The sequence below is a fragment of the Mobula hypostoma genome, chromosome 3, assembly GCF_963921235.1.
Source record: "Mobula hypostoma chromosome 3, sMobHyp1.1, whole genome shotgun sequence".
In the NCBI taxonomy this organism is placed as follows: Eukaryota; Metazoa; Chordata; class Chondrichthyes; order Myliobatiformes; family Myliobatidae; genus Mobula; species Mobula hypostoma.
Window position 1 is genome coordinate 177376736 of NC_086099.1, and position 22886 is coordinate 177399621.

Here is a 22886-nt window from a genome sequence, read left to right on the forward strand (position 1 = left end):
CCCCCCATTGCCCCAGTATGTGCTGCATTGGTATGGTTGTTGATCTGGTAGTAAATATCCTTGTGCTTTGTTTTGAGCCCTCCACGGCTTGATTGTTCCATGTTGAACCTTGCCCTCTAACTATTTAAAATCTTTGCACCTCATCCTGGCCTATTCTGCATCTCTAATACTAATTACTTTCTTGCCAGTCGTAACTTTCCTTGTCTAGGTCTAGGATTTCCTCCCTCAACATCTCTCTGAAGATGACTCACAAAACCTGTGGTCATCTATCTTAACATTCCTTTGCAAAACACACACACACACACACACACACACACTCTCTCTCTCTCTCTCTCTCTCTCTCTCTCTCTCTCTCTCTCTCACTCTCTCACTCTCTCACTCTCTCACTCTCTCACTCTCTCACTCTCACTCTCACTCTCTCGGAGGAACTCAGCAGGCCAGGCAGCATCTGTGGAAAAGAGTACAGTCAACGTTTCAAGCCAAAACCTTTCATCAGGACTGATGAGCATCTCTTTATTGATTCTGGTATCAAATTTATTTTGACGTTGATCTTTTGAAGCTTATTAAGTAGGGTGTAAACTCTATGCAAATTGGAGTTTGTTGTAAATACTTAGCAAGTAAATGTGCTTTACTTCTGCTTGACATAAGTTCCTGAAAGCTGATGAAATTTGCATTCAAAGGATGTCCTGAGTATCTACAGGAGGTCACAGAAAAAGTCTCCTTGCCATAGATTATGAGGAACTATGAAGAATGGCATGAGGGACATATTTATTGCTGTGGTTACACACTTTATCACCAAGCCGTAAGAAGCGTTTGGGTATTTACATAAAGCAGCAGCTGGTTTAAATGAGACTTGCCTTGTCACCATATGCAGCTGTCAGCTTAGTAAAAGGAGAAATGGTGTAGTAGTTTGTCTCATGCATTCTAATACTGTAATGCTTCTTTTCTGATCTTTGTAACTTGATAGGGCAGAGCATGGATTCGCGTAGCACTTATGGAGAAGCGTCTGTCCGAGTATATATCCACTTCTCTAAGGGACATCAAAACAACCAGGTCATAACAAATTATTCATGTCACATGACTCCTGCCAATTCAAAAGCATATTTTAATGAAATTGAATGTAATGAGATTATGTAATGACACTGTTTTTGTAAAGGCTGTTAAAGACTTTGTTTCATGAACCATAGTTTGTTATGGATATTGACAACAGAGTTAATTGGTCAACTTAGTTAAAGTTAACATAAATCCAATTTGAGACTGTTATAAGCCATCTGTTCTCTCAGTACATTTGAAGTGCAATCACCCTTGTTCATATTTCCCTTACAGGAGATATTATGAAGATGGGGCAGTTGTACTGGGAGAAGAAGCGAATATGCTTGCTGGTATGTTGCTTGGACTCAATGCGATTGACTTCAGGTATTTGGGTCACTTGTTTTTATGAGTTTGCTTGGAGCATGAATATATAAATAAGTCAGATTGTATGTATTAATAGATAAAGTTAAAGTCTGTCCCGAGCCTTATAGGCTCATCAGGCTGGTGCTTATGCCGATTTTCGTGGCGTGAAGCGCCTGAGAGTACGAGACTCTTTCTCCCCCCCTCCCCTGGATAGGACACCAGTCTATCGTGAGGTTAACCCCCCAGCATTTTGCCGGTACACATTTTCAGCTGGGTGGACTGGAGCATTGCTCAAGGACACAACATGCTGTCTTGGCTGGGGCACGAACTCACGACCTTCAGATTGCTAGTCCAACGCCCTAACCACTTGGCCATACGCCACAACAGATGAAGCGGACCGCATTATTACCTTTGCTTCTGCACTGTTTATGAGAAATGTACATTTATCAAACAAATCTCAAAACAATTCTGATCGCTGACAACTGAATGAGAAATATTTTCCATGCCTTCCCTTGTATTCCTGATTATATTTTAAAGTTCTGCCACCTGGCTTTTTTGACATTAATGTACTGTGTAAGTATTCCCCGTTTCCTCTATCTTGGCTGCTAATAATTTTAATATACCTCAACCAAGTCTTCATTCAACTGTCCACTGCATGTTCCAAAAAAAAACCCAACCTACCCAATCTTGCCTCACACCTGAAATCTTTAACATCCTTGTAAATCTCCTCCTTAAACTCTCTTATGAATTGGTATCGTTTCCATAATGTGGTGACCAGAAAAGTACAAAGGCTTCAAGCTAGTCGTCACAGGTAGATAGTTTTTCAGATTTCCGGCATCTTTCTCAATGAAGGGTTGTACTGTTTCTCAGAGTTCATCAATATGTCTATAACTGAAGTTTAAACCGATCGGCTTGCAATTGCTTCATAGGGCTGATGTCTCCCACTGCCCACCTTTGGTTACAAAGGCTGGACTGTTAGTTGTGCAAATGACTATTTCCAGGACTTGATGACAGAATTCCTCATTCAGTGGTACATATTAATGTAAAGTTGAGAGATTAGAGAGACCTTAATGCAACAGCTGACATCACAGTGCCCATTTGCTTCTCTCTAATCTCTGTTGGGGATCCAACGAAGTGCATCTACTGGGACTAACTCCGTCACCCTTTGCTAAATGTGGTGATGTCATGGTTTATATTCAAAGTAAAATCTCAGCAGTCATTATGAGCTGTAATTGCAGCTTCTCCTTGCGTCTGTAGGGTTTGTATTCCCCTAAGCCTAGCCTCTCAAAACAGGATTTCAGCTCAGACTTGCCCCACTTTGTTTGTGTATGTTAGCCCTTGGACTCATTTATCATACTAAAGTGCGTTTCAATTGGGAAAATGTTTTCAGTGGAATTGAATATTTACATTTTGGATGGAAAAATGCAAATCTAAAGAATTTCCTGCCATCTGTTCTCTGCTTTTGACTGCACTGTCTTTGTTGTTCAGTTTTTGAATTTGCCTGAGCTATCCTCATTTTAAAACATGAAATGCTGTCTGTAAGCCAACCAGTTCTTGAGACACAGCAGGGACGTAAGCATTGGTCCTCTTTGTTTGAGTAGTTGAAATGTGCTTCTAAAGCTCTTCAAATCAACAGCTTTGATTATTTAGCTTTTCAAAGCAAACATTTGGAGCCCTGGTTATTGGCAAAAACGGAAAAGCTGGTAATACATAGAAGGTTAGAGAGCACCTTTGGAGAGAAGCTTTATTGACGTTTCAAGGGAAAGTGAATTCTGATAGGACGTATAAAGTAAATGCCAGGTGTCTTGGATGTTTTGGTGTACTGTGGGTCATCAAGGTGGCAACCCAGATGGAAACGGTTTTTGAAAAAAAACATTTGATTGAGTAAAAGAAGGTGGAGGCTATCTTGCAAAACACTGGTTAGATCGCACTTGGAGATTTGTATACAGTTTAGGTCTCCGCAACACAGGAAAAACATGGTAGCAACAGAGTGAATCTCTTCTGTACCAGGATGATAACTGCAATGATGGGCTGAAAGTTATCAGGAAACTTTGGACAGGAGGCATTTACTCTCACTGGAATGTAGGCTAAAGACTGACCTTATGGAGATATACAACGTTATGAGGAGCATAGATAGATAGTTAGAATCTTTTTTTCCTGCATGGTTGGAGTGTCTAAAACTAGAAGGAACTGATTTTAAGGTAAACGGGGAGAAATTTAAAAGAGATTTAAACTATATGTTTTCAGTGGTGGCTGTCTGAAAAAAGCTGCTAAAATGGGGGCAAGTGATTTGAAAGGCCTTTTTCCATGCTGTTTGATTGTCTGGGGAACCTAAAGCAGAGATAAAAATTGCATTTGAAATTACATCACATGTATTTCAGCATTTAAAAATGATTTTTTGGCATGAAGAATAAGGTGTTTAGGAAAGGAAGCCCTCAAATGGATTATTGAGTAGTTCGACAAGTCATCGTATGTAAAATAACTGGATTGAAAATAGTAAATGATTTATCTTACAGCTTCTGTTTAAAGGGTGAAAGTTTGGATGGCAATTGTCCTGCTGTCATTGACTATACCCCATATCTGAAGTTCACACAAAGGTAAATTTGTCTGTAATTTTTTAATAGATTTTTTTTCCTATCAAAATGATACAATGAAAATGTGCAGTGTTTAAAAATCTTAAAACCTTGCTTTTACAAAAATTTTGCAATCTCACCTTATGCATATTTCATACATACTGTGTGCCCTGGGGGATAATTGTAGGCCAACCTATACAAAGTGATATGTAAGACTTTACTTCAGAATGTATGCTGCGGTTTCATTGGCCACATTGGAAACTGGCTTTGTGACATCCAATGCATTTATGGAATTATTTTTAATGTAATTTATCTAGAAGTATGGTAGGATCTGAGATGTACAAAGCCTACCGTGGGGAATTTCTACCTCTTGGGTTTCTGGCTGGGATAATGAACTCAGATGAATTAATCTTCAGTGTACTTCAAAGAATCCAGTAGGTGGGCTGTTCTGTTTTAAAGAATGTCCTTGTGACATCCCTGATATCTGCCATCATCATATCAGAATGGTGCTGAAGTTGATTCTGTCTAAGTGACCTCAGCCCTAGTGTTTGAACAATTGGAGGATTCAGTTGACCCAAGCTTATACTGTCACCAAATTTTTGTAAAATTAAGTATAGTTGTTTTTTTTTCTGGCATCAACTATTTTTATGGGAACTAGAAAAAGAGTAGGCCATTCAGCCATGAAGACTATTCCACCATTTACTTGGATCAGGGCTACTCCGTGTCTTAACTCTGATTACAACAGCACTGGCTGTCTGCATACTACTTCCTAAATTTAGAAAACTTGCTTCATTTTCTTTAAATTGCTTCATGTTTCATATTACAATTATGAAATCTCCTACATTGCATTTGCTATTGTGCAGATCACCTTCTGCTCTGTATAAAAGCACCTTAGTTTGATTATGTTGGTGTTTACATATTAAATGGACTTAAAAGTATGCACTAGTCCTGGATCCACTGACAATGTAATTTAAAAATGTACTCAAAATAAAAAATATTTCCAAAAGAGAAGATAAGAATAGATAATTTGCATTGCAGAAAAGATAGCACTTTTCTGTGTGAATTTAGAGGCTGTATTGAGTTGTGATTGATAGTTAGACAGACTTACAGTACTTTCATTCAGCAAATTGGTTAATGTATGTATTTTGTGAACTTAAATCCATAGAAATTACAGCTTTTGCTTTGCCATTAATTCCATTCCTTCTCCTTTACCCTTGTTCAGTCTGAATCAACAAGTGTAAAACCTTGGACTGCTCAATCTTGAGCTGAGCAGTAAAGCTCCAAATGTTGTTATTACAGCATCAACGTAGCTTTGCTTGGAATGTTGCAACTGAGCTGTTAACATCTTTATCTAGGCATAACTGGAATTGTTTATTTATGGGGTTTCTTGTATATTTTTCTTGATCTGTTTTTCACAAACTCCTCAACATTTAATGTTCAGCCCTCCTCAGACTTGCCTTCATGATTACCTACACATGCACTCATTACCCAGAACAATATATGTTGAGGTCCTTCAGCTTCAAATCCCTGCATAGTCATCATGGTCAGATTAATTCACTTTACAAACTTCACCAGCATTAATTATCTAACTCCTCTTCCACCACTCTTTCTCTTGCCCCCAAATTCCTAACTCTTAGGTTTAATACACATTGGCCTATCATTGGCATCTTTGCTCTCCAGTTTGGGTTCTGCTATTCCCAAGAAATCACTTCCAGTTCTCCAGGCATCTTTCCTCTACAGAACAAATCTTTTTTCAGCACAATTTTATTTCTTCTAATTCCTGTCTGAAAGACTTGTATACACTTCACCATTGAACAAAAAAAAAAATTGCTGTTACGTGGAAGTTCAAATGTTGGGAATTTTAAGATTTATAATTTGATGCTAATTTAATTCCCACCCATTGCCATTGTAACTGGGACCTGGCTTGAGTGGAAGCATTAACATCTGTAATTTGGGTTGCTCGGTGTCACTGAAACTCTGAATACATTTTAACAGCCAGCAGCGTGGTCATCCATTGCAGATGTATTGCTTGGTGACATCTGGCATGGAACACAAGGCAAGTTAAAATCACTCACAATAATGTGTCTTGGTGCTGACTCGAGTCACTTAATGCTGCACATTTCAAATGAGCATCTGGCAGGCTGAATGCAAACATTGGCCAGGGCTAACACAAAATTGATATTCAGCTGGTTTAGGACATAGAACAGTACAGCACAGGAATGGCCCCTTTGGCCACAATGTCATGCCAGACCAATTAAACAAGTAACCAAATTGCCAACTAAACTAATCCTTTCTGCCTGCACATGCCCATAGCCTTCCATTTCCCTCATTTCTGTGTGCCTTTCCAACCATCTCTTAAAAATCCCTTTTGTGTCTGCATCCACCATCCCCCAGGAAGCGCATTCCTGGCACCCACCACCATTCTCTGTGGGGGGGGGGAGGGAGAAAATTTTCCTCTCATATCTTCTTTAGAATTGCTCCCTCCCCCGACCACCTTAAATGCATTTCCTCTGGTACTAGACACTTCAACTCTGTGGGGTGGGGGAGATGCTGTCTCCCTATCTATGCCCTTCATAATGTTTTAAACATCTATCAATCTCCCCTCAGCCTCTGCCACTCCAGAGAAAACAACCCAAGTTTATCCAACTTCTCGTTGTAGCACATGCCCTCTAATCCAGGCAGCATCCTAGTTAACCTTTTCTGCAACGTCTCCAAAGCCTCGACATCCTTCCTATAATGGGGGAACTGGAACTGTATGTAATACTTCAGATGTGGCCTCACTAGAATTTTATAAAGCTGCAGCATAACTTCCTGACTGTCTTATCTAATAAGGGCTAGCATGCCACCTGTCTCCTTAACCACCCTATCAACCTGTGTAACCACTGTCAGGGAGCTGTCAACTTGGACCCCAGGATCCCTCTGCTCATCGACACTGTTAAGGGTCTTGCAGCACCAATCTTCATATTATCTGCAAACTTACTAATCCATCCATCTATACTTTCATCAAGATCCAAGGTTAGCTCTTGCTCACTGCTCTAGCCAGCTGGAAATCTTGCTCTTTATTCAAATTCCCCATCCTTGCTTAGTTTTGTTGCAGACTCTGAATATTAATTGCCTTTGAAATCAGCTGATTTGAATGAACTGAAGTTCACATTTTCTATTGACTGTGATGAAGTGACAGCTCCTCTTGCTGCACGTAAGCTCAAAGCTTCTGCTAACATGTTTTGCAATTTGATGCACGAATCAGAATGCAGACTCCAAATTTTCCATCTTTCCATTTTTCTGCCTCAGGAGGCTGATAGTTGCAGCAGTAGTTTATCGGTGCAATTTTGGCTAAATCTAATTGATGAAATGTCCTGTTCCGTCCAAGCTCTGAGAGTATCAGCAGTGATGAAGAGGAGTTACGCACTCTGGGGAGCAGCAGTAGTGAAGGCAGCACACCGGAGAACATTGGCCCACCGTTCATCACTGATGAGCACAGCTGGTATAACAAGTGCAAGCGTGTGGAGCAGAAATTCAGGCTGGCATTGGAGCAGAAGGTAATTGTCACAGCTAAGATGGTTAGCAGTGTCCAGTAGTGGGAGAAAACAAAAAAAAAAATCTGCACTTAGCTCTGCTGAAAGAGCACTGAACTGAAACATTAAGCCTGTTTCTCTCTTCACAGGTGCAGGCTTTCCAGCTTTTCTGTGTTATTTCACATTTGCAGCATCTGCAGTTTGCTTTTTAATTGTTCTCCATTTAATCGTTTCCAGATGAAAATTTTTGGGAATAAGCATTTTCCTTGTCCACTGATAGCATTAGAAGCTTAATATCAATATGCTACATACACGGTCTTGATCCAAAATGTTGACTTGCACCTTTTGTCTCCACAGGTGCTGATTTACCCACTGTGTTCTTCTAACATTTTTTTTATTGTTACAGATTCCAGCATCTGCAGCTTTATTTTTCTTCACACTGCATTCCATTTGGTTTTTAATGTGCAGATCCACTGAATCCAGTGCAATGGAAAATTATTTGCACTAGCTTGCAGGATGTCCTGCCATAGAAAATAAGTGATGCGATAACACAGCCTCTTTTATTTACTTCCCCACACACCTTATCTTACATTCTGCATGTTTTCATAATCCTCACGGAGCCTAAACAGTCGGTCAACAAAGGGCTCAGTGTCATCCCCTTACGCCCTACATCAGCCTTGAGCTTGACGCATTGCTCAGCTCTGCTCTCATTGTTTCCTACAGACTTACTTTCCCCGATCTCTGAACAATTTCTGGCACAGTAAAACCTACAGGATCTCCTTTCACAATTTGCATTTGACCAGAAGACATCCTCTGGCATTTCATTTCTATAGAGACACAGGCCATCCTCGAATCTGACCCACTCCAAATTTGAATTCTTCTTTCAGTTTCAACTCAACCATTCTTACTCAAGGTGCATAGAGGGGCACTGCTACCCTTTTGGAGGCCGATACTAATGCTCTGAAGACATCTCATTCCTCTGAGCTGTAAATACCTCTGGACATCAAACCATTATTTCACGATTTATTTGATTTCATCTTCTCTATATTTCTTTTAGTTAATATAATTCTTCAGCCCTGCATCTAACCTCTTCCAAAGGTCCATAAAAAAATCTGCCCCAATAGGCCTTATGAAACCTTTATCTTGCCGTCTTCACTCTATCGTTTCTTTTCTACGTCTTTTGCTAGATTATTCTCATTGACGTCTGCAACTCATCTGTCTACCTCACTCCCACCCCGGCTAAATTTTTTGGCATTTCTGCTTTGGATAGCTAACCTTTTCCTGCCTACATATCCAATGAACAGTGGCACAACCAGTCCTCATTATAAAAAGCATAAGTAGCATTTTTACAGTACTTTTAAAAGTTGAAGGCGCTTACCGAGTTGTTATAAATATGCTTTGACACATAAGGGATAGAAGAGAAACTAGGCAAAGCTATTCAGTGTTAAGCTGTAGGGAAAACCTTATAGCAGATGTTAGAGAGGTGAAAAATATGGGGAGGGAATTTTTAAAGCTTGCAGCCTTGATGCCTGAAGAAGAAACTACTGTTGGTGGAATTTGGGGATGATCAATGGGTCAGATTTGCTTGAAACTTGTATATTAGTGTAGAAGGGCTAAATGTGAACTGTGACTGTTTGGAATTTGGAGGAAAAGATGAACTATTTTGCATAATTGGGAGACAGTATAGATCTATAAACACAAGTATGACGAGGGAACGAGGGCTCAATGTAAGTTACAATGTGGGAAATTGTTTAATGACTCAGGATTATGAAGGGTCAAGTAACTGAGTGAAGGAAAGGTCATTAGATTATTTAAGTCTCTTGGTAAAAGAAAATGGGGATTCAACAGCTGATGAACTAAGAAGTAGAAATAGGTTCTCAATGCTACCATAGATATAACATCCAAAGCTCAAGTCAGAGTTAAATAAATGCCTTTTGACTGGTCTTGTTCAGTTTCAGATATATAGCTTTGGTAGTTAGGAAGTTAAGTGGCGAGAAGGTGACCACTTTAGTTGATCCAGTGGGCATTTGGAGGAAGTTTCTGCTCTATTGAAATGCCCTATTGCTTTGCTCACGATAGGCATTTTTTACTTCAAAGCTTTTTTTTATATTAAGGGAAATTTAAAAATTGTTTTCTTTTCCACTGAGTTCAGTCAATGTGAATTAGCTCAACATTCAATCTTAGCAGCACTTTTCCCGGATTGTAGCCTCTTCTGCAATCTCCCAATCAGTTACTTGAGCAGTTGTTTACTGAAATGTGACGGGAGAGGATGACTTTCCATGCAGCCATTTCTGGCATGTCTCTCCTCTTCGCCCACCACAGTAGAGGGCTCTTAACTGTGGTCACCCTGTTGCTTGCATTCTGCTCTGGGGTTTCTTTTCCACTTCATAAACTCAAGATTCTGCAAATAAAAAGCAAGTCTGCAAATTCCAGCTCAAACTTTTGTCTGTGTAAATCAGTTTCCACCAACTGCCCCACCCCAGTTTCATAAAATCACCATGGATATTGGTTCTTTGGCTCACTTTGTCCGTGCCAACCATCAAATAATTCAAAGTTTATTCAATGTAAATTTATTATCGAAGTGCATATACGTCACTGTATACAGCCCTGAGGTTCATTTTCCTATGGGCATTCACAGTGAGTTACAACAAAACACCACAGAAAGGAATAAACACACACAAGAAGATGGTCAAGCAACCAATGTGCAAAAGACAACAAACTGTGCAAATAAATAAAGAAGCCAAATCCTTTATAAGAAATTCCAAAATATGAAGATCTCCAAAATCCAAATTGTTTTCGAGTTCCGACATGAAGTCTGAAATGGAAAAGTCCACAAAATGCTGGAAAGGTTCCCAGGTGATGTGCAAGTCTCTGTGCATCACACAGTTCTGAGAAGTGAGCTCACATATGTAGTGAACCAAAGACGATGAAAAATAGAAAAACAATATATAAAGTGAAAAATGAGGATCTCGCTCAGCATCGAAGTTAACATACGAGTTTAATGGTTTGTTTATGAAATAAGCAAAAAGCTATCACGACGACTGAAAACTGAAGATAATTGTGAATATTCAGCAGGATGCTTTCAGAAATGTAAAAAAATGCACAGCATTAATTTTTTTAAAGCATCTGTTGATATGAAAATCCAGCACCAGAACGTCTACAATCCTGATTCTTTTTAAACCTTACATAAAACCTAAAATAAGTAAAATGCAGATACAGAATATTGCATATTTGTAATCAAAACATGCCATCATAGATGCAGACAGATCCTGTGGTTGGTTGGTTGTTGTTCAACAGCTGATTCAAGTATTCTCCTGGTGCTGTTGTGCTGCTTTTGTTACCCTACACATATAGAAACATAGAAACATAGAAAATAGGTGCAGGAGTAGGCCATATGGCCCTTCGAGCCTGCACCGCCATTTATTATGATCATGGCTGATACATCCAACTCAGAACCCCGCCCCAGCCTTCCCTCCATACCCCCTGATCCCCGTAGCCACAAGGGCCATATCTAACTCCCTCTTAAATATAGCCAAAGTACTGGCCTCAACTGCTTCCTGTGGCAGTAATTTTTACTGTTAATTACATATGTGTGATGAACAAGTGTAAGACAAAGTTTGCTTACTGGAAGCACACAAATTCAGAGTCGAAAATGGTGGAGATTCCAAGCTATTTCATTATATATTCCAAAATCTGAAACACTTCCGGCCTCAAGCAGGTACTTGTAGTAATAATAAATAACTAAGTAAGCAATACATGTCAAGAACATGAGATGAAGAGTCCTTGAAAGTGAGCCTATAGGGTGTAGGCACAGTTTAGTGTTGGTGCAAGTGAAGTTATCTCCACAGGTTCAAGAACTTGACGGTTGAGCAGTAATAACTGTTCTTGAACCAAGTGGTGTGAGTCCTGAGGCTCCTGTATCTCCTTCATGATGGCAGGAGCAAGAAGAGAGCATTTTAAAGAATGGTCCATTTTAATCACACTTAGCAGCATTTGCTCTGCAAATGGTAAATCTTCTGGCAGCATGTTCTAGATATTAACCACTCTGTGCATTTTTTAAAAGTCCCCTTTAAAACTCCTTTATCTCACATTGTTTATACCACTGTATCTTTTTGTTTTTGATACCCCTGCGTGAGAAAATGCTTCTATTTTCTATATCTGTGCTCCTGATTTTGTATACCTCTGTCAGCTTGCCAGTCAGCGTCTCCATTCTTTCACCATAACTAAAGTCCCCCAAACTAGGTAACATTTTAATGCAGCATCTCTGTACTCTCTCTGGAGAAATCATATCTTTTCTCTAGTTGGAGGCAAGAACTGCACACAATACATAGCCTAGCTACTACTTTGTAAATCTGCCACATAAAATCCCAACTTTATATTCTGTGCCCCTGACGTATTAAGGTAAGTATGCCAAATGCCACCTTCACCTGAGTTTCCTTTTATTTTCACTGAATTTCATTTCCTGTTTATGACACTCTCAGCCCCACTTACTCCTCCTAGCCAACCAGCTACTGATTTATAGTGAATGAAAATGGAACAAGGCTATTTTCATGAGATTCCTCAAATTTCAACATTAATGTTGTGAAAGCATTTTCTATTCTGGCCATCTGCCATCCTTGGTTTCTGATGATTAAATATTTCAAATGAGAATTGTCACCAGTTTTCAGGACTATTTTCTACCATTTCAGATTAATTCCTTGACCAGAGCAAATTGGTGTCTTTTCTGAATTTCAAAAAAGACTCAAGTTTGCCTCTTTCTTTTCATGTGGAGATTACAAATCTCCCAGCAACTTTTGTGTCCTCACACAACTACATAGTTATCAAAGTCCAGTATTGGTGTGGGGGATATTAACACAATTTCTAGTTGTGGATTGGAAATGTTTTGTACCTTTTGAAATAAACATATTCCATCACAGGTATTGTACCACCCCAACTGCTTTTAATACATGGCAAAAATGGAGTGCGATGGTTATTTCAAGGATTTTGAAAGCTATAGTTCTATTAAATTTAATGTTTTTAGTAGTGGGTGAATCCGTAGTGAATTTGAAATTGAGGCCCTCTGTTGGTCAGGATGTTATGTCCCAGCTGTCGACTTGATACACAAGCCAGGGCAGAATGATATGGAGAACAAGCTGTTGCCCATGTAGCAGGCACCCCCTCTCCATGCGACTAATGAATCCAAAGGAATGGCAGACGCTGATACAGATTGGCACCAGCAGCATTTCAAGAATTGCCGGTCAGTGTTAAACTCAGTATAGGACTGACTGCCTTGGGGGCTATAGCTCTGGACTTTTTCCTGTGAGTGGGAATAGCCGCAAGGCAGCAGAGGTTTGAGATCAGAGTTTTCCTTCTTGATGAGCTGCCAACCATAGCTAATGATCCTCATCTGCCCAAAGCAATTGGCTTCAAGGTGCCAGTATCCCATCTTTGCCCCTGCTTCTATCAGTAGAAACAGTTCCGCTGGGCTTAGCTGCTAAGCCACACAAGATGGCTAGGAGCTGGACTTGGTTGTCAGAGGCTATTTGAGACACACGCCATTGGGAGCATTTAGTAAGTAGTGGGAGCTTATCCCCACTACCACCCCTGACTATAATAACTTTAAGGAACCGAATTTGAAATGAGCTTCCAAATTTATATACATGTTCAACTGCTTGGCTCACTTACAAATTAGTTTCCATTGTCGATGGAGGATGAAATTTTTTTTGCATCATTAAGACATTACAATAGCTGTGCCAGTTTTTTCTACTGATATTTGGTACTCCAGCAGTTTTGAGCAACAAGTGGGTTGTCTAAATTACTATTTGATCTGTTTGTTCTGATGCTGCGAGAGGAACGTTTGCACTATTTTTAAAAGCAAGTGTCTTGATTTGCCTTTCTTTACTTTCTAGGGCTATCTGGAAGAGTTAGTACGTTTGCGGGAAGCTCAACTTGCAGAGTCGGTAGCTCAAAACAAGATAGTCCTACAGCGAATGGAGGAGACAGACCTCAACCACAAACTGGAGAAGGAGCAACTGGAGTTTATCATCCTAGAACTGCAGGATCAGCTGTGAGCATCTTAACTGTCCGATTTACTAAGCTGAGTGTAACGAGGCATTTTAACTGTTGCAGCATTTATCGAATCTCAGAAGGCAGTGCAGAGAAGGTGTGAAGCAAATGACTAGAGCTGGGGATCTAGTTATACTCCGAGCAATACTCAGCAGATCAAATTGTGGATAAAAACAATTTGCAAATAAAGTTGATCCTTTTAACTGAATGGTACTTTTAAAAAGCATTTCATTACTTTTTTATGAAGGTCAGAAACTCCATTTAAGTGACTGGAGTTTCAATAAATGCTGCAGTTATGGCTGCCATATAACTAGGGAAGCAGGAAGCTGTAGGGAGTCTGATATGGGCAATTGACTTCAAGTGCATCTGTACCACAGTGCATAGGCAGAGACCCAGAATGTGTTAACATTAACATTAATCCTTGCAGAACTTCACAGAAAACTTCAACCCAATAACACCAAAATCTCTCATTTTAATTCAACATCCCATTCGCATACTAAAATATCTGTCCACAGCTGCCCCCACTAGGGTCGGATACAATAGGGTCTTTTAAGAGACTCTTAGATGGGTACATGGAGCTTAGGAAAATAGAGGCCTATGTGGTGGGGAAATTCTAGGCAGTTTCTAGAGTAGGTTACATGGTCGGCACAGCATTGTGGGCTGAAGGGCCTGTAATGTGCTGTAGATTTCTACGTTTCCACTGCTAGATTGAGGTCAGGCACGGATTAGAGGAACAGAACATTATATTCTACCTTGGCAGTCTCCAACCTGTCAACAGAAACATTGATTTCTCTAACTCACTGTAACCACTCTCCTCTCTCTTTTTGTTTTCCTCTCCCACTGGCCCCTGTCACGCCATTTCTTTCACTTTCCCCTGCTATCTTCATCTGCCCATCACCCACATATTCTTCCCACTGGTTACCCTGTCACTTCCATTTCTCTATTCTATGGTCCTCTGTCCTCTCCAATCAGATTTTATTTTTTTTCTTTGTCACTTCTACCTATTACTTCTAAATTTCTTGCATCATTCCCCTTACTTCTCCTCCACCTGCTTATCCCACCTCCCCCCACGGCCCCAACCTGGATTAGCCTGTGGCTTGACAGCTCTTGCTCCATTTCTTCCTATTCCCCCCCTCCCCCACCATTCCCAATCACCCCTGTGCCTTCCCCTCTTCTTCAGTCCGGATGAAGTGTCACAGCCCATCATGTCAACTGTCCATTTTCTTCCATAGATGCTGCTTGACCCGTTGAGTTCTCTGGCTTTATGTATAAAGCTCAATAACAACACTTTGGCTCAATCACAATACTTTTTGTCTAAGAATAAAGAGAGACCTTTAACTATCTCAAAAGAGATTCTGGGTGGTCTGAATGTATTACCATTCTTATTACAATCATAAGAACAAATAAATTTAAATACAGAGCATCATTGCCATTTTGTATTTTTGCTTTGTGTTATGGAACTATTAGTGGAGTGATTGGCTATAGCTGGTGGCAATCCATTACTTCAGTCAACAGATCTGAAATTTAACAAAAAAAACTGGATTGTAATGGTGATTATAACATTAGATGATCATAAAACCCCAATGAGTTAATTTTGTCCTTGATGCATGGGAGTGGACATCAGAATTAATAATTTTAACAATAATTTACACTCAATATTTTCAGAGTAAATCTGCCATTTTTTATGCCTTGTTCTGAATTAGAAGCATAACTGCTCTTTATTACTTCAAGCTTGGTTAATGGTTCAAAACAGTTGATCACGAACAGTTATCTTTAAGGTTGTTTATTTCAAAAAATCTAGATATTGTATAATAAGTTCAGTACTACTTACTGATCACGAGAATCACAATAATGGATGGAATCTGTTAATTTCCAATCGATCTGACAATTTTACCAAAAGCAATTTGTTAAATCAGGAAATCAGTTTTTTTTTTGGGACTTAAGCCCTACTTAGATTGTGGAGTGAACTTGAATACATTTATGGCTTTGTCTTGTTGACCCAAACCATCGTTCATGAAATTCGTCCATGAGGCTGGGACGGCACAATACTTGATGGCCTGGAAAGTGAAGATGCTTTGCTCCATCTCACACGTGGGCTGAAGAAGGTTTAGCGCCAATATTAGGCACAGTCTGACTGACTGTTGGCACAAGATAACTTCTCAACCACTTTAGTCAATCTGCCGCTCCCACCACTTTTCCTGATCTGATTGTCACTGATCCCCTCTGCCACCATTGTTGTCAGTGAGCCATTTCTCCTTTTTGGAATAGGTATCCAAAAAAAGAGCCAGTGTGAGAGGAAGAACTCGTAACCCCAGTTAAAATATTGCCCTAGAGGCTAATATTGTGGAATCCATAATTTCTGTACAATTGTAATATACACTCAGTGGCCACTTTATTAAGTACTGGAGTGGAACCTGGTGTGGTCTTCTGCTGCTGTAGCCCATCCGCTTCAGGGTTCGATGTGTTGGGTGTTCAGAGATGCTCTTCTGAACACCACTGTTGCGATGCAAGGTTATTTGAGTTACTGTCACCTTCCTGTCAGCTTGAACCAATCTGGCCATTCTTCTCTGACCGCTCTCATTAACAAGGCAATTTCACCCACAGGGTTCATGCTTTTTGCTTCTTGCACCATGCTCTGTAAACTCCAGAGACTGTTGTGCGTGAAAATCCCAGGGGATCGGCAGGTTCTGAGATACTGCAATTGGCACCAACAACCATTCCATGGCAAAGTCACTTAGATCACATTTCTTCCCCATTCTGATGTTTACTCTGAATCACAACTGAACATTTTAATCATGTCTGCATGCTTTTAAGCATTGAGTTGCTGCCACATGATTGGCTGATTGGATATTTGCATTCACAAGCTGGTGTACAGGTGTACTTAATAAAGTGTCTACTGAGTATAGGTATAGCCTTGAGATGATTTTACATTGCATTGTGTGCTGTATGTTGTCGATCGGATCTTAGTGTGGACTACTGTGCCATATCTGGGCCCCATACTGTAATGTATACTAAGGTCTGAGAAGGAAATTTACCAGAACGTCATCAGAAACTTTTATCATGTGGCGAGAATTCAGAAGCTTTGTTTAGTGCAGATTTCATTGTGGCATTAACAGTCGTAAATGAGAAAGAGAATCTGTTTCCACTGGTGGCAGATTGGGAAACAGAACACACAAAAAGGCTTTCTTTTCAGTCCTGTGATCTGGATGGCACTGCTATCACAGAGCACTGAACTCAACATACAGGGCATGTGAAGTTCTTTCAAAAATAGCATATTCCAAGAATAATCTGCCCCGCTATAAGATTCTACAACTATGTTTTCTCTCTGATGGCATATCACAGCCTGTTTCAGGAAATCAGCTGGTATGTGCAAACTTTGCAATGCAACATTATTGATTTACTGATATACTATGGAAATGACGTGTTGTAACTGTGCTGATTCTGCTGTTATGAAGATCAGCATAATAATGCCCAAAAAGCCAGGAAATGACAAATGGAATGCTGCCTGCAAAAGGATAGTTGTGCCCATTTCTCTGGCAATGTGACAGCTGAGTTTCAGTGCCACTGGAGTGAAGGTTTTTTTAATTTGGAACAGATGGAGCTGGAAGTTGCACTTTCAAATATATTCATGGTGATAACTAAACAGAATCATGATAATGTGACATGGTTAAAAAAATTCTGTACCTGACTCACTGGAAATTGAAGTATGACATGTTCAGTAAAAAGCAATTATTTCTACATTCTGCAACACCTCTTGGTACTTTTGAATTTTTCAAAAGTGTGTTCAATTAAGTCTGATGTATGAATGTACACAGAAGACGACTAAATGTTACTACTTGAAATTTATAAATATGATTTGTACTGTTGGAGGAAAACATGCCAACAGAGGGGTGGAGAAAAGATGGATGCGCAATAAATTCAAAGTTCAAAGTAAATTTATTAACAAAGTAACTATGTCACCATGTAGGACCCTGAGATTCACTGTCTTGCAGGCATACTCAATATATCCAATAACCACAATAGAATAAATGAAAGATCACACCAACAGGGTGGATAGCCAGTGTGCAAAAGATATCAAGCTGCGCAAATACAAAAAGTAAGAAAATAAATAATAATACATAAGCAATTGAGAACAAGAGTTCTTGAAAGTGAGAAAATGGGTTGTGGGAACAGTTCAGTGATGGGGCAAGTGATGTTATCCGCTCTGGTTCAAGAGCCTGATGATTGAAGGGTCATAACTGTGTTCCTGAACATGGTGTTGTGAGCCTTGAGGCTTCGGTATCTCTTTCCTGATGGCAGCAGGCAGAAGAGATCATGACCTGAATGGGTCGCAGATGATGGATGCTGCTTTCTTGTGACAGCACCTGGTGTAGTGGTGGGGAGGTGTTCACCTGTGATGGACTGGGCCATATCCATTACTTTTTGTAGGATTTTCCATTCAAGGCCATTGGTGTTTCCATACTAGGCTGTGATGCAACCACTCTGCACCACACATCTATAGAAGCTTGTGAGAGCTTTAGGTGTCATGCCGAATCTTTGGACACATCTATGGAAGTAGAGGCTCTTCCCCATTGCCCTTACTTATATTTAATATGTATTGGATACAGAGATATCCATGCTTGTAATTTTTATTAAAATTCAGTTTTGAAGTAGCTATTTGTGAATTTCACCATTTTCCTCTTTGCAAAAGGTTATTTGCGTAATTTTGCTTACTATAATTTTTACAAGTGAAAGTTCAAAATCCCAGGAGAAGCTTGGAGTTTCAGTTCCATATTTAATTAGCCTCAGTCATCAATTTGTTGAAGTACTAGTACTTATCAATGTTGTGCAGGTTAAGGGGGAAAGTCTAAATGGTATGAGCTTGTCACAATGCATGCAACTGGATATCATGAACATGAACAGTTTTAAGGAAATGAAAATTCAAAACTAAATGCATTGGAGTCTAGGTTTACTCTATTTTATTTAGCTAGGACTCTCAAGTACAAAGGGGAGTCCTGAAGGATGAGGATATAAAAGGAAGAAGCACGGAATGTCCTTGTTGAACTAGGAGGGCTATTGTTGATGATGGTCACTTAATTGCTGAAGAACTCACAAGATTCTGTTTCATAGTTGCCTTTTGTTGTGGCATTATGGTTAAATTACAGGACCAGCAATGAGGATTCTACATCATTGAATCAAAGACCTGAGTTGCAATCCCATTATGGTACATGGGGAATTTAAATTCAAGTAATTAAATGAATCTGCTAGTCTCAGAATTAAACCCCTCTGATTCATCAACTCCCTTTTGTGAAGGAAGTCTGCTCTCTTTACCCATTCTGCACTTTACATGATTCCATATGTCACAGTATTTCAAGAGTAATTAGGGACAGACAGCAAATGCCAGTGATGACAACATCCTTTGAATGAGTAAACAAAATCTAAAGCTTTTGACTCCTGCTTAAAAAAAAAGTGGGCGTGAAAAGCTTTGAAGGATTAAACAGTTTGGGAAGTAAGACCACCTTGTTTGTGGAAAAGGTGAACATTGATAAACGAAAGAAAAATGCTGGAGGTTTTATGGAACTGCTACTATGTAGATTTGGCTTCTGATCTGTTAAATTCATAGATCTACGGCATGGAAACAGGCTCTTCAACCCAACCTGTTCATGCCAACCAAGATTCCTATCTACACTAATCTCAATTGTCTGTGGTTTGGCCCATATCCTTCTAAACTGTTCCCATCCATATCTATCCAAATGTCTTTTTAAATGCTGTAATTATACCCTGTCTCTACCACCTCCTTTGGCAATACCTTCCATATAATCACCATCCTCTAAGTGGAAAAACTTAACTTTCAGATCTCCTTTACGTCTTTCCCCTCTCATCTTAAACCTATGCCTTTTAGTTTTAATAACAAATTTGGAAAATGTTCTTGGCCCATAAATAAAAGAGAATTGCCTTTTATTTTTAAGGTATTGTACAACATGGATGGTGGGGTATGGAGACCTTTGGTCCCGGTGCAGGTTGATTGGAGTAGGCGGTTTAAATGGTTTGGCACGGACTAGATGGACCAAAGGGCCTGTTTCTGTGCTATATTTTTCTATGACTCTATTCATTTCGTAAGATATGTGGGATGTAAGGCCATTTGTATTGACAGAAATTTGCCTAGTTGACAAGACAGTAAGGGTAGGCAGAAATTAGACTTTTTCCTGATTGGCATGAATGGTGTGCTGCAGATATTAGAGCTTAAATCTCAAAACCTTCCAATTTATTTTAATGAATTTAATGAGGACACCAGGGTTGCTAAGTCTGGCCTGAAGATTAATAGGGAAGGACAGGGGCATAAGGTGGTTACAAAGCAGTGCAATTAAGTTGTAAGTGAGCAAAGACCTGGCCAATGGAATTTAATATGAGGGAAATGTGTTTCTTGGCAGGAAAATGAAGTGCATTATCTAACTGGTAAAAGATTGCAGAGCTCTGAGAAACAGAGGGATCTGACTGCCCTGGTGCATAATGTGCAAAAGAATAGTATGGAGACACAACAAGTATTTTGGGTTGCTGATCTTTTATTGAGGAGAGTGAATAGAAAAAGGAGGGAGATATTGCTTCAATGATGTGGGGTGCTGATGTTATCACATCTGGAGTAATAAAACACTATTAACCTCTTTATTTAAGGAAGAATGTGAATGCATTGGACAAAAATCACTAGAGTGATATCTGGAATGGAGAATGTTTTTGATAAATGGTTGAAGAAGTTTGGCTTGAATCTGCTGAGCTTAGGAAAGTGAAAGGAATTTTTCAATTGAAACATGGGAAACTGAGGTTGTTGACGGAGTAGATGTGGGGAGGCCGTCTCTTGTGGGGAAAATCTCGAACACAATAAGTGGTTCCTCATTTAAGATAGAGGTGAAATCCTTTCTCAGAGGCAGGCGAATCTTTGGATCTCCTTTTCTCAGTGAGATGGAAACAGACTTTGGATATGTTTAAGGCAGGGTACATGGCAGCTTCATAAATGTGGGAGGTGAAGGGTTACCATGGCTAAACAGGAACACGGTTAAGGTGAGCATCAGCAGCAATCATATTAAATGGCAGAATAAGCTCGAGAGGCAAGAGGCCACTCCTGCTGTAAGTTCATATGGTTCAAAAATATAATTTGTTGCACAGGCAAAACAAAAAGCAAGTATTTTCTTTAAGGCTTTGAACTGTTGTCATCTTGTAAGATATTGAAGTATTGTTTTACGATGGGCCATCCTTGATTTTAATTTTCTGCTCTAAAGGAACATTCGCTCAATTTTTAAAAATAACTGAATTAAGCAAACTGCAGTGAAATCAATTTCACCTGTGACTTGTGTCTTCTCCACATAGCAGAAGCACAGTAAACAACATTTCTACAATATATTAGGTCTTGCTATAGTGGTCTATTTCTTTTAGATTGGATGTTTGTACCTTTGCCCCAATGTCTCAATCATCCATATGCAGACACATTCCTTTTCCTGATGTTGTTCAAAGGACATTGGTGGGAATAAATAAGTAAAATGCCAGAATAAGTTCATGTAGGGAGATTTTTAAATACCCCCTATAAGATCCTCTTGCAACCTAATTTTCCAAGGAAGTTAGCACCAACACACTGGTACTTTGTTCAAATTTTAACAGGTTTGTTTAAGATATGCTGGCGACAATAAATCAGATTCTGATTGTTCCATTGGTGTTGCTCATTCAGAAGAAAATATCAACAGATCACCAAGCCCTTTAAGCCTGACCTGCCATCCAATATGGTGGATTTGCCTCAGGCCTCAATTTCTCTGTACCAAATCCTTACAGTCCACAATCCCCTGATCATTCAAAAATGAATCTGCTTCCTCTTCTAATGAGCTAGTCTCTTTCACTCACCGATGCAGAATTCCAGAGATTTTCTGCACTCTGTGAAGAAATTTCCTATAACTAATCCTTTTTCAGGACAATTCAGATCCTTTTGAAAGGGAGGTTCCTATGTGTGCTGTGGTGTAGACCGCATGCTTCTTTGAATGTACTGCAGTACATTAACAAAATAACTCTTTAGATTGGCCCTCTTATTTATGCCTACTAATTTACGGTTGGCTGCAAATGTAAGGTGGAATTGTCTGGAAATTCTCCTTCCTTAAATAAGAGACAAAATGGCCCAGGCAGGTGGTTAATTAATTGGACACTATAAATTGTCCTTGGTGTGCCAAAGAGTGGTAAATCTGGCTAGAATTTATGGGAATGTGTGGTGAACAAAGTGGGATTGGTATAGGATTAGTGTGAGTGGATGTACACTCTGTGGTGAGGGGCCTCTAATTACTAATCCACTGATGCAGCAATGTGACTGGGAATTACAGGGTCTGTAGTAAAACCATTTAAAGTTAAAAAAAAATCTTCATCTAATTTTTAAAGCAGGATCAAGGAAAGATTGGAATTTCTAAATATAATACAATAAAATTATATCATTGGCGTTGCTTGCTGCTGGGCATAACTTTGGACTATTGGTGGACTCGTTTCCTTACTAAAATCACACTGCACACCTTTTTTTACAGAGCAGTTTTAAAAAATAATGATTTGAGATCAAGACAAGAATTAACAGCACACCTTACGAATCAATGGCCTTCCCCAGGAGCTTTGGATGCAGACGCGGTTGCTTTAGATACACTTCTGTACAGAAAACAGTGTGGACAGTGGGATGAGTAGGTTTACATTTCAATTATTAAAGTTATTTTGAAGTTATGATTGTCCTATAAAAGTACTTTCTAAACTAAGAATCCATCTATTTATGTCATGAGTACTTGAACTACCAATGTATAGAAAGTTACGGACTGGTGAATGTGATGTGAGTTGCTTAGTGCTTTGCAACGGGGTGGGGGGAGGGCAAAGAGCCTGTTTCTGTGCTGTATGACTCATACCCTGGCCAAATTGTTTCTATTTGTTTTAAGGTTGAAAAGGTGAGGAGAGTTTGTTTCAAAGGTGATCTATCAAATGGATTTGATGAGTGACTTTTAAGAGATTTTACATGACTGGAGGTTGGAGATTGAGCAAATAGTATTTCCCAGGGTGAAAGTATGAAATGCCAGAGAAAATATTTTACAATAACAGGGCACGTTTTAAGGATAATTTGGAAGCTTTTTTTTACAGGGGATGGTAGGGATCCAGAATGCTCTGCCACATGTGGTGGTAGAAACAGGTATGATGGCATCTATTTAAGAGGCATTTAGGTTGGCACATGAACAGGCAGGGAATAGAGCAATGTGGACCATGTGCAGGCAAATGGAAAAGGTTGAAACAGTATCACAGTGCAGACACGGTGGGCTAAGAGGCCTGTTTTCTGCTGTACTATTCTATTTTCTATGACCTGAATAGGTAATTATATTTG

General features: G+C 39.5%; 1 protein-coding gene across 10 annotated transcripts in view; it reads left to right on the top strand.

The window, feature by feature from the left end:
• The window catches only part of rundc3b (RUN domain containing 3b), a 103726-nt gene that overhangs the window by 67734 nt on the left and 13106 nt on the right, over positions 1-22886 (top strand). For 6 of the 10 annotated variants that reach the window (XM_063044149.1, XM_063044154.1, XM_063044145.1 and 3 more), the window contains 6 exons: positions 968-1053; positions 1327-1416; positions 3912-3992; positions 7339-7507; positions 13372-13529; positions 22057-22203. In XM_063044149.1, coding sequence (XP_062900219.1) covers positions 968-1053; positions 1327-1416; positions 3912-3992; positions 7339-7507; positions 13372-13529; positions 22057-22203 — 731 coding nt within the window. The remainder of the gene's footprint in view (positions 1-967; positions 1054-1326; positions 1417-3911; positions 3993-7338; positions 7508-13371; positions 13530-22056; positions 22204-22886) is intronic. The other 4 variants (XM_063044150.1, XM_063044151.1, XM_063044152.1 and 1 more) reach the window with 1 other exon arrangement.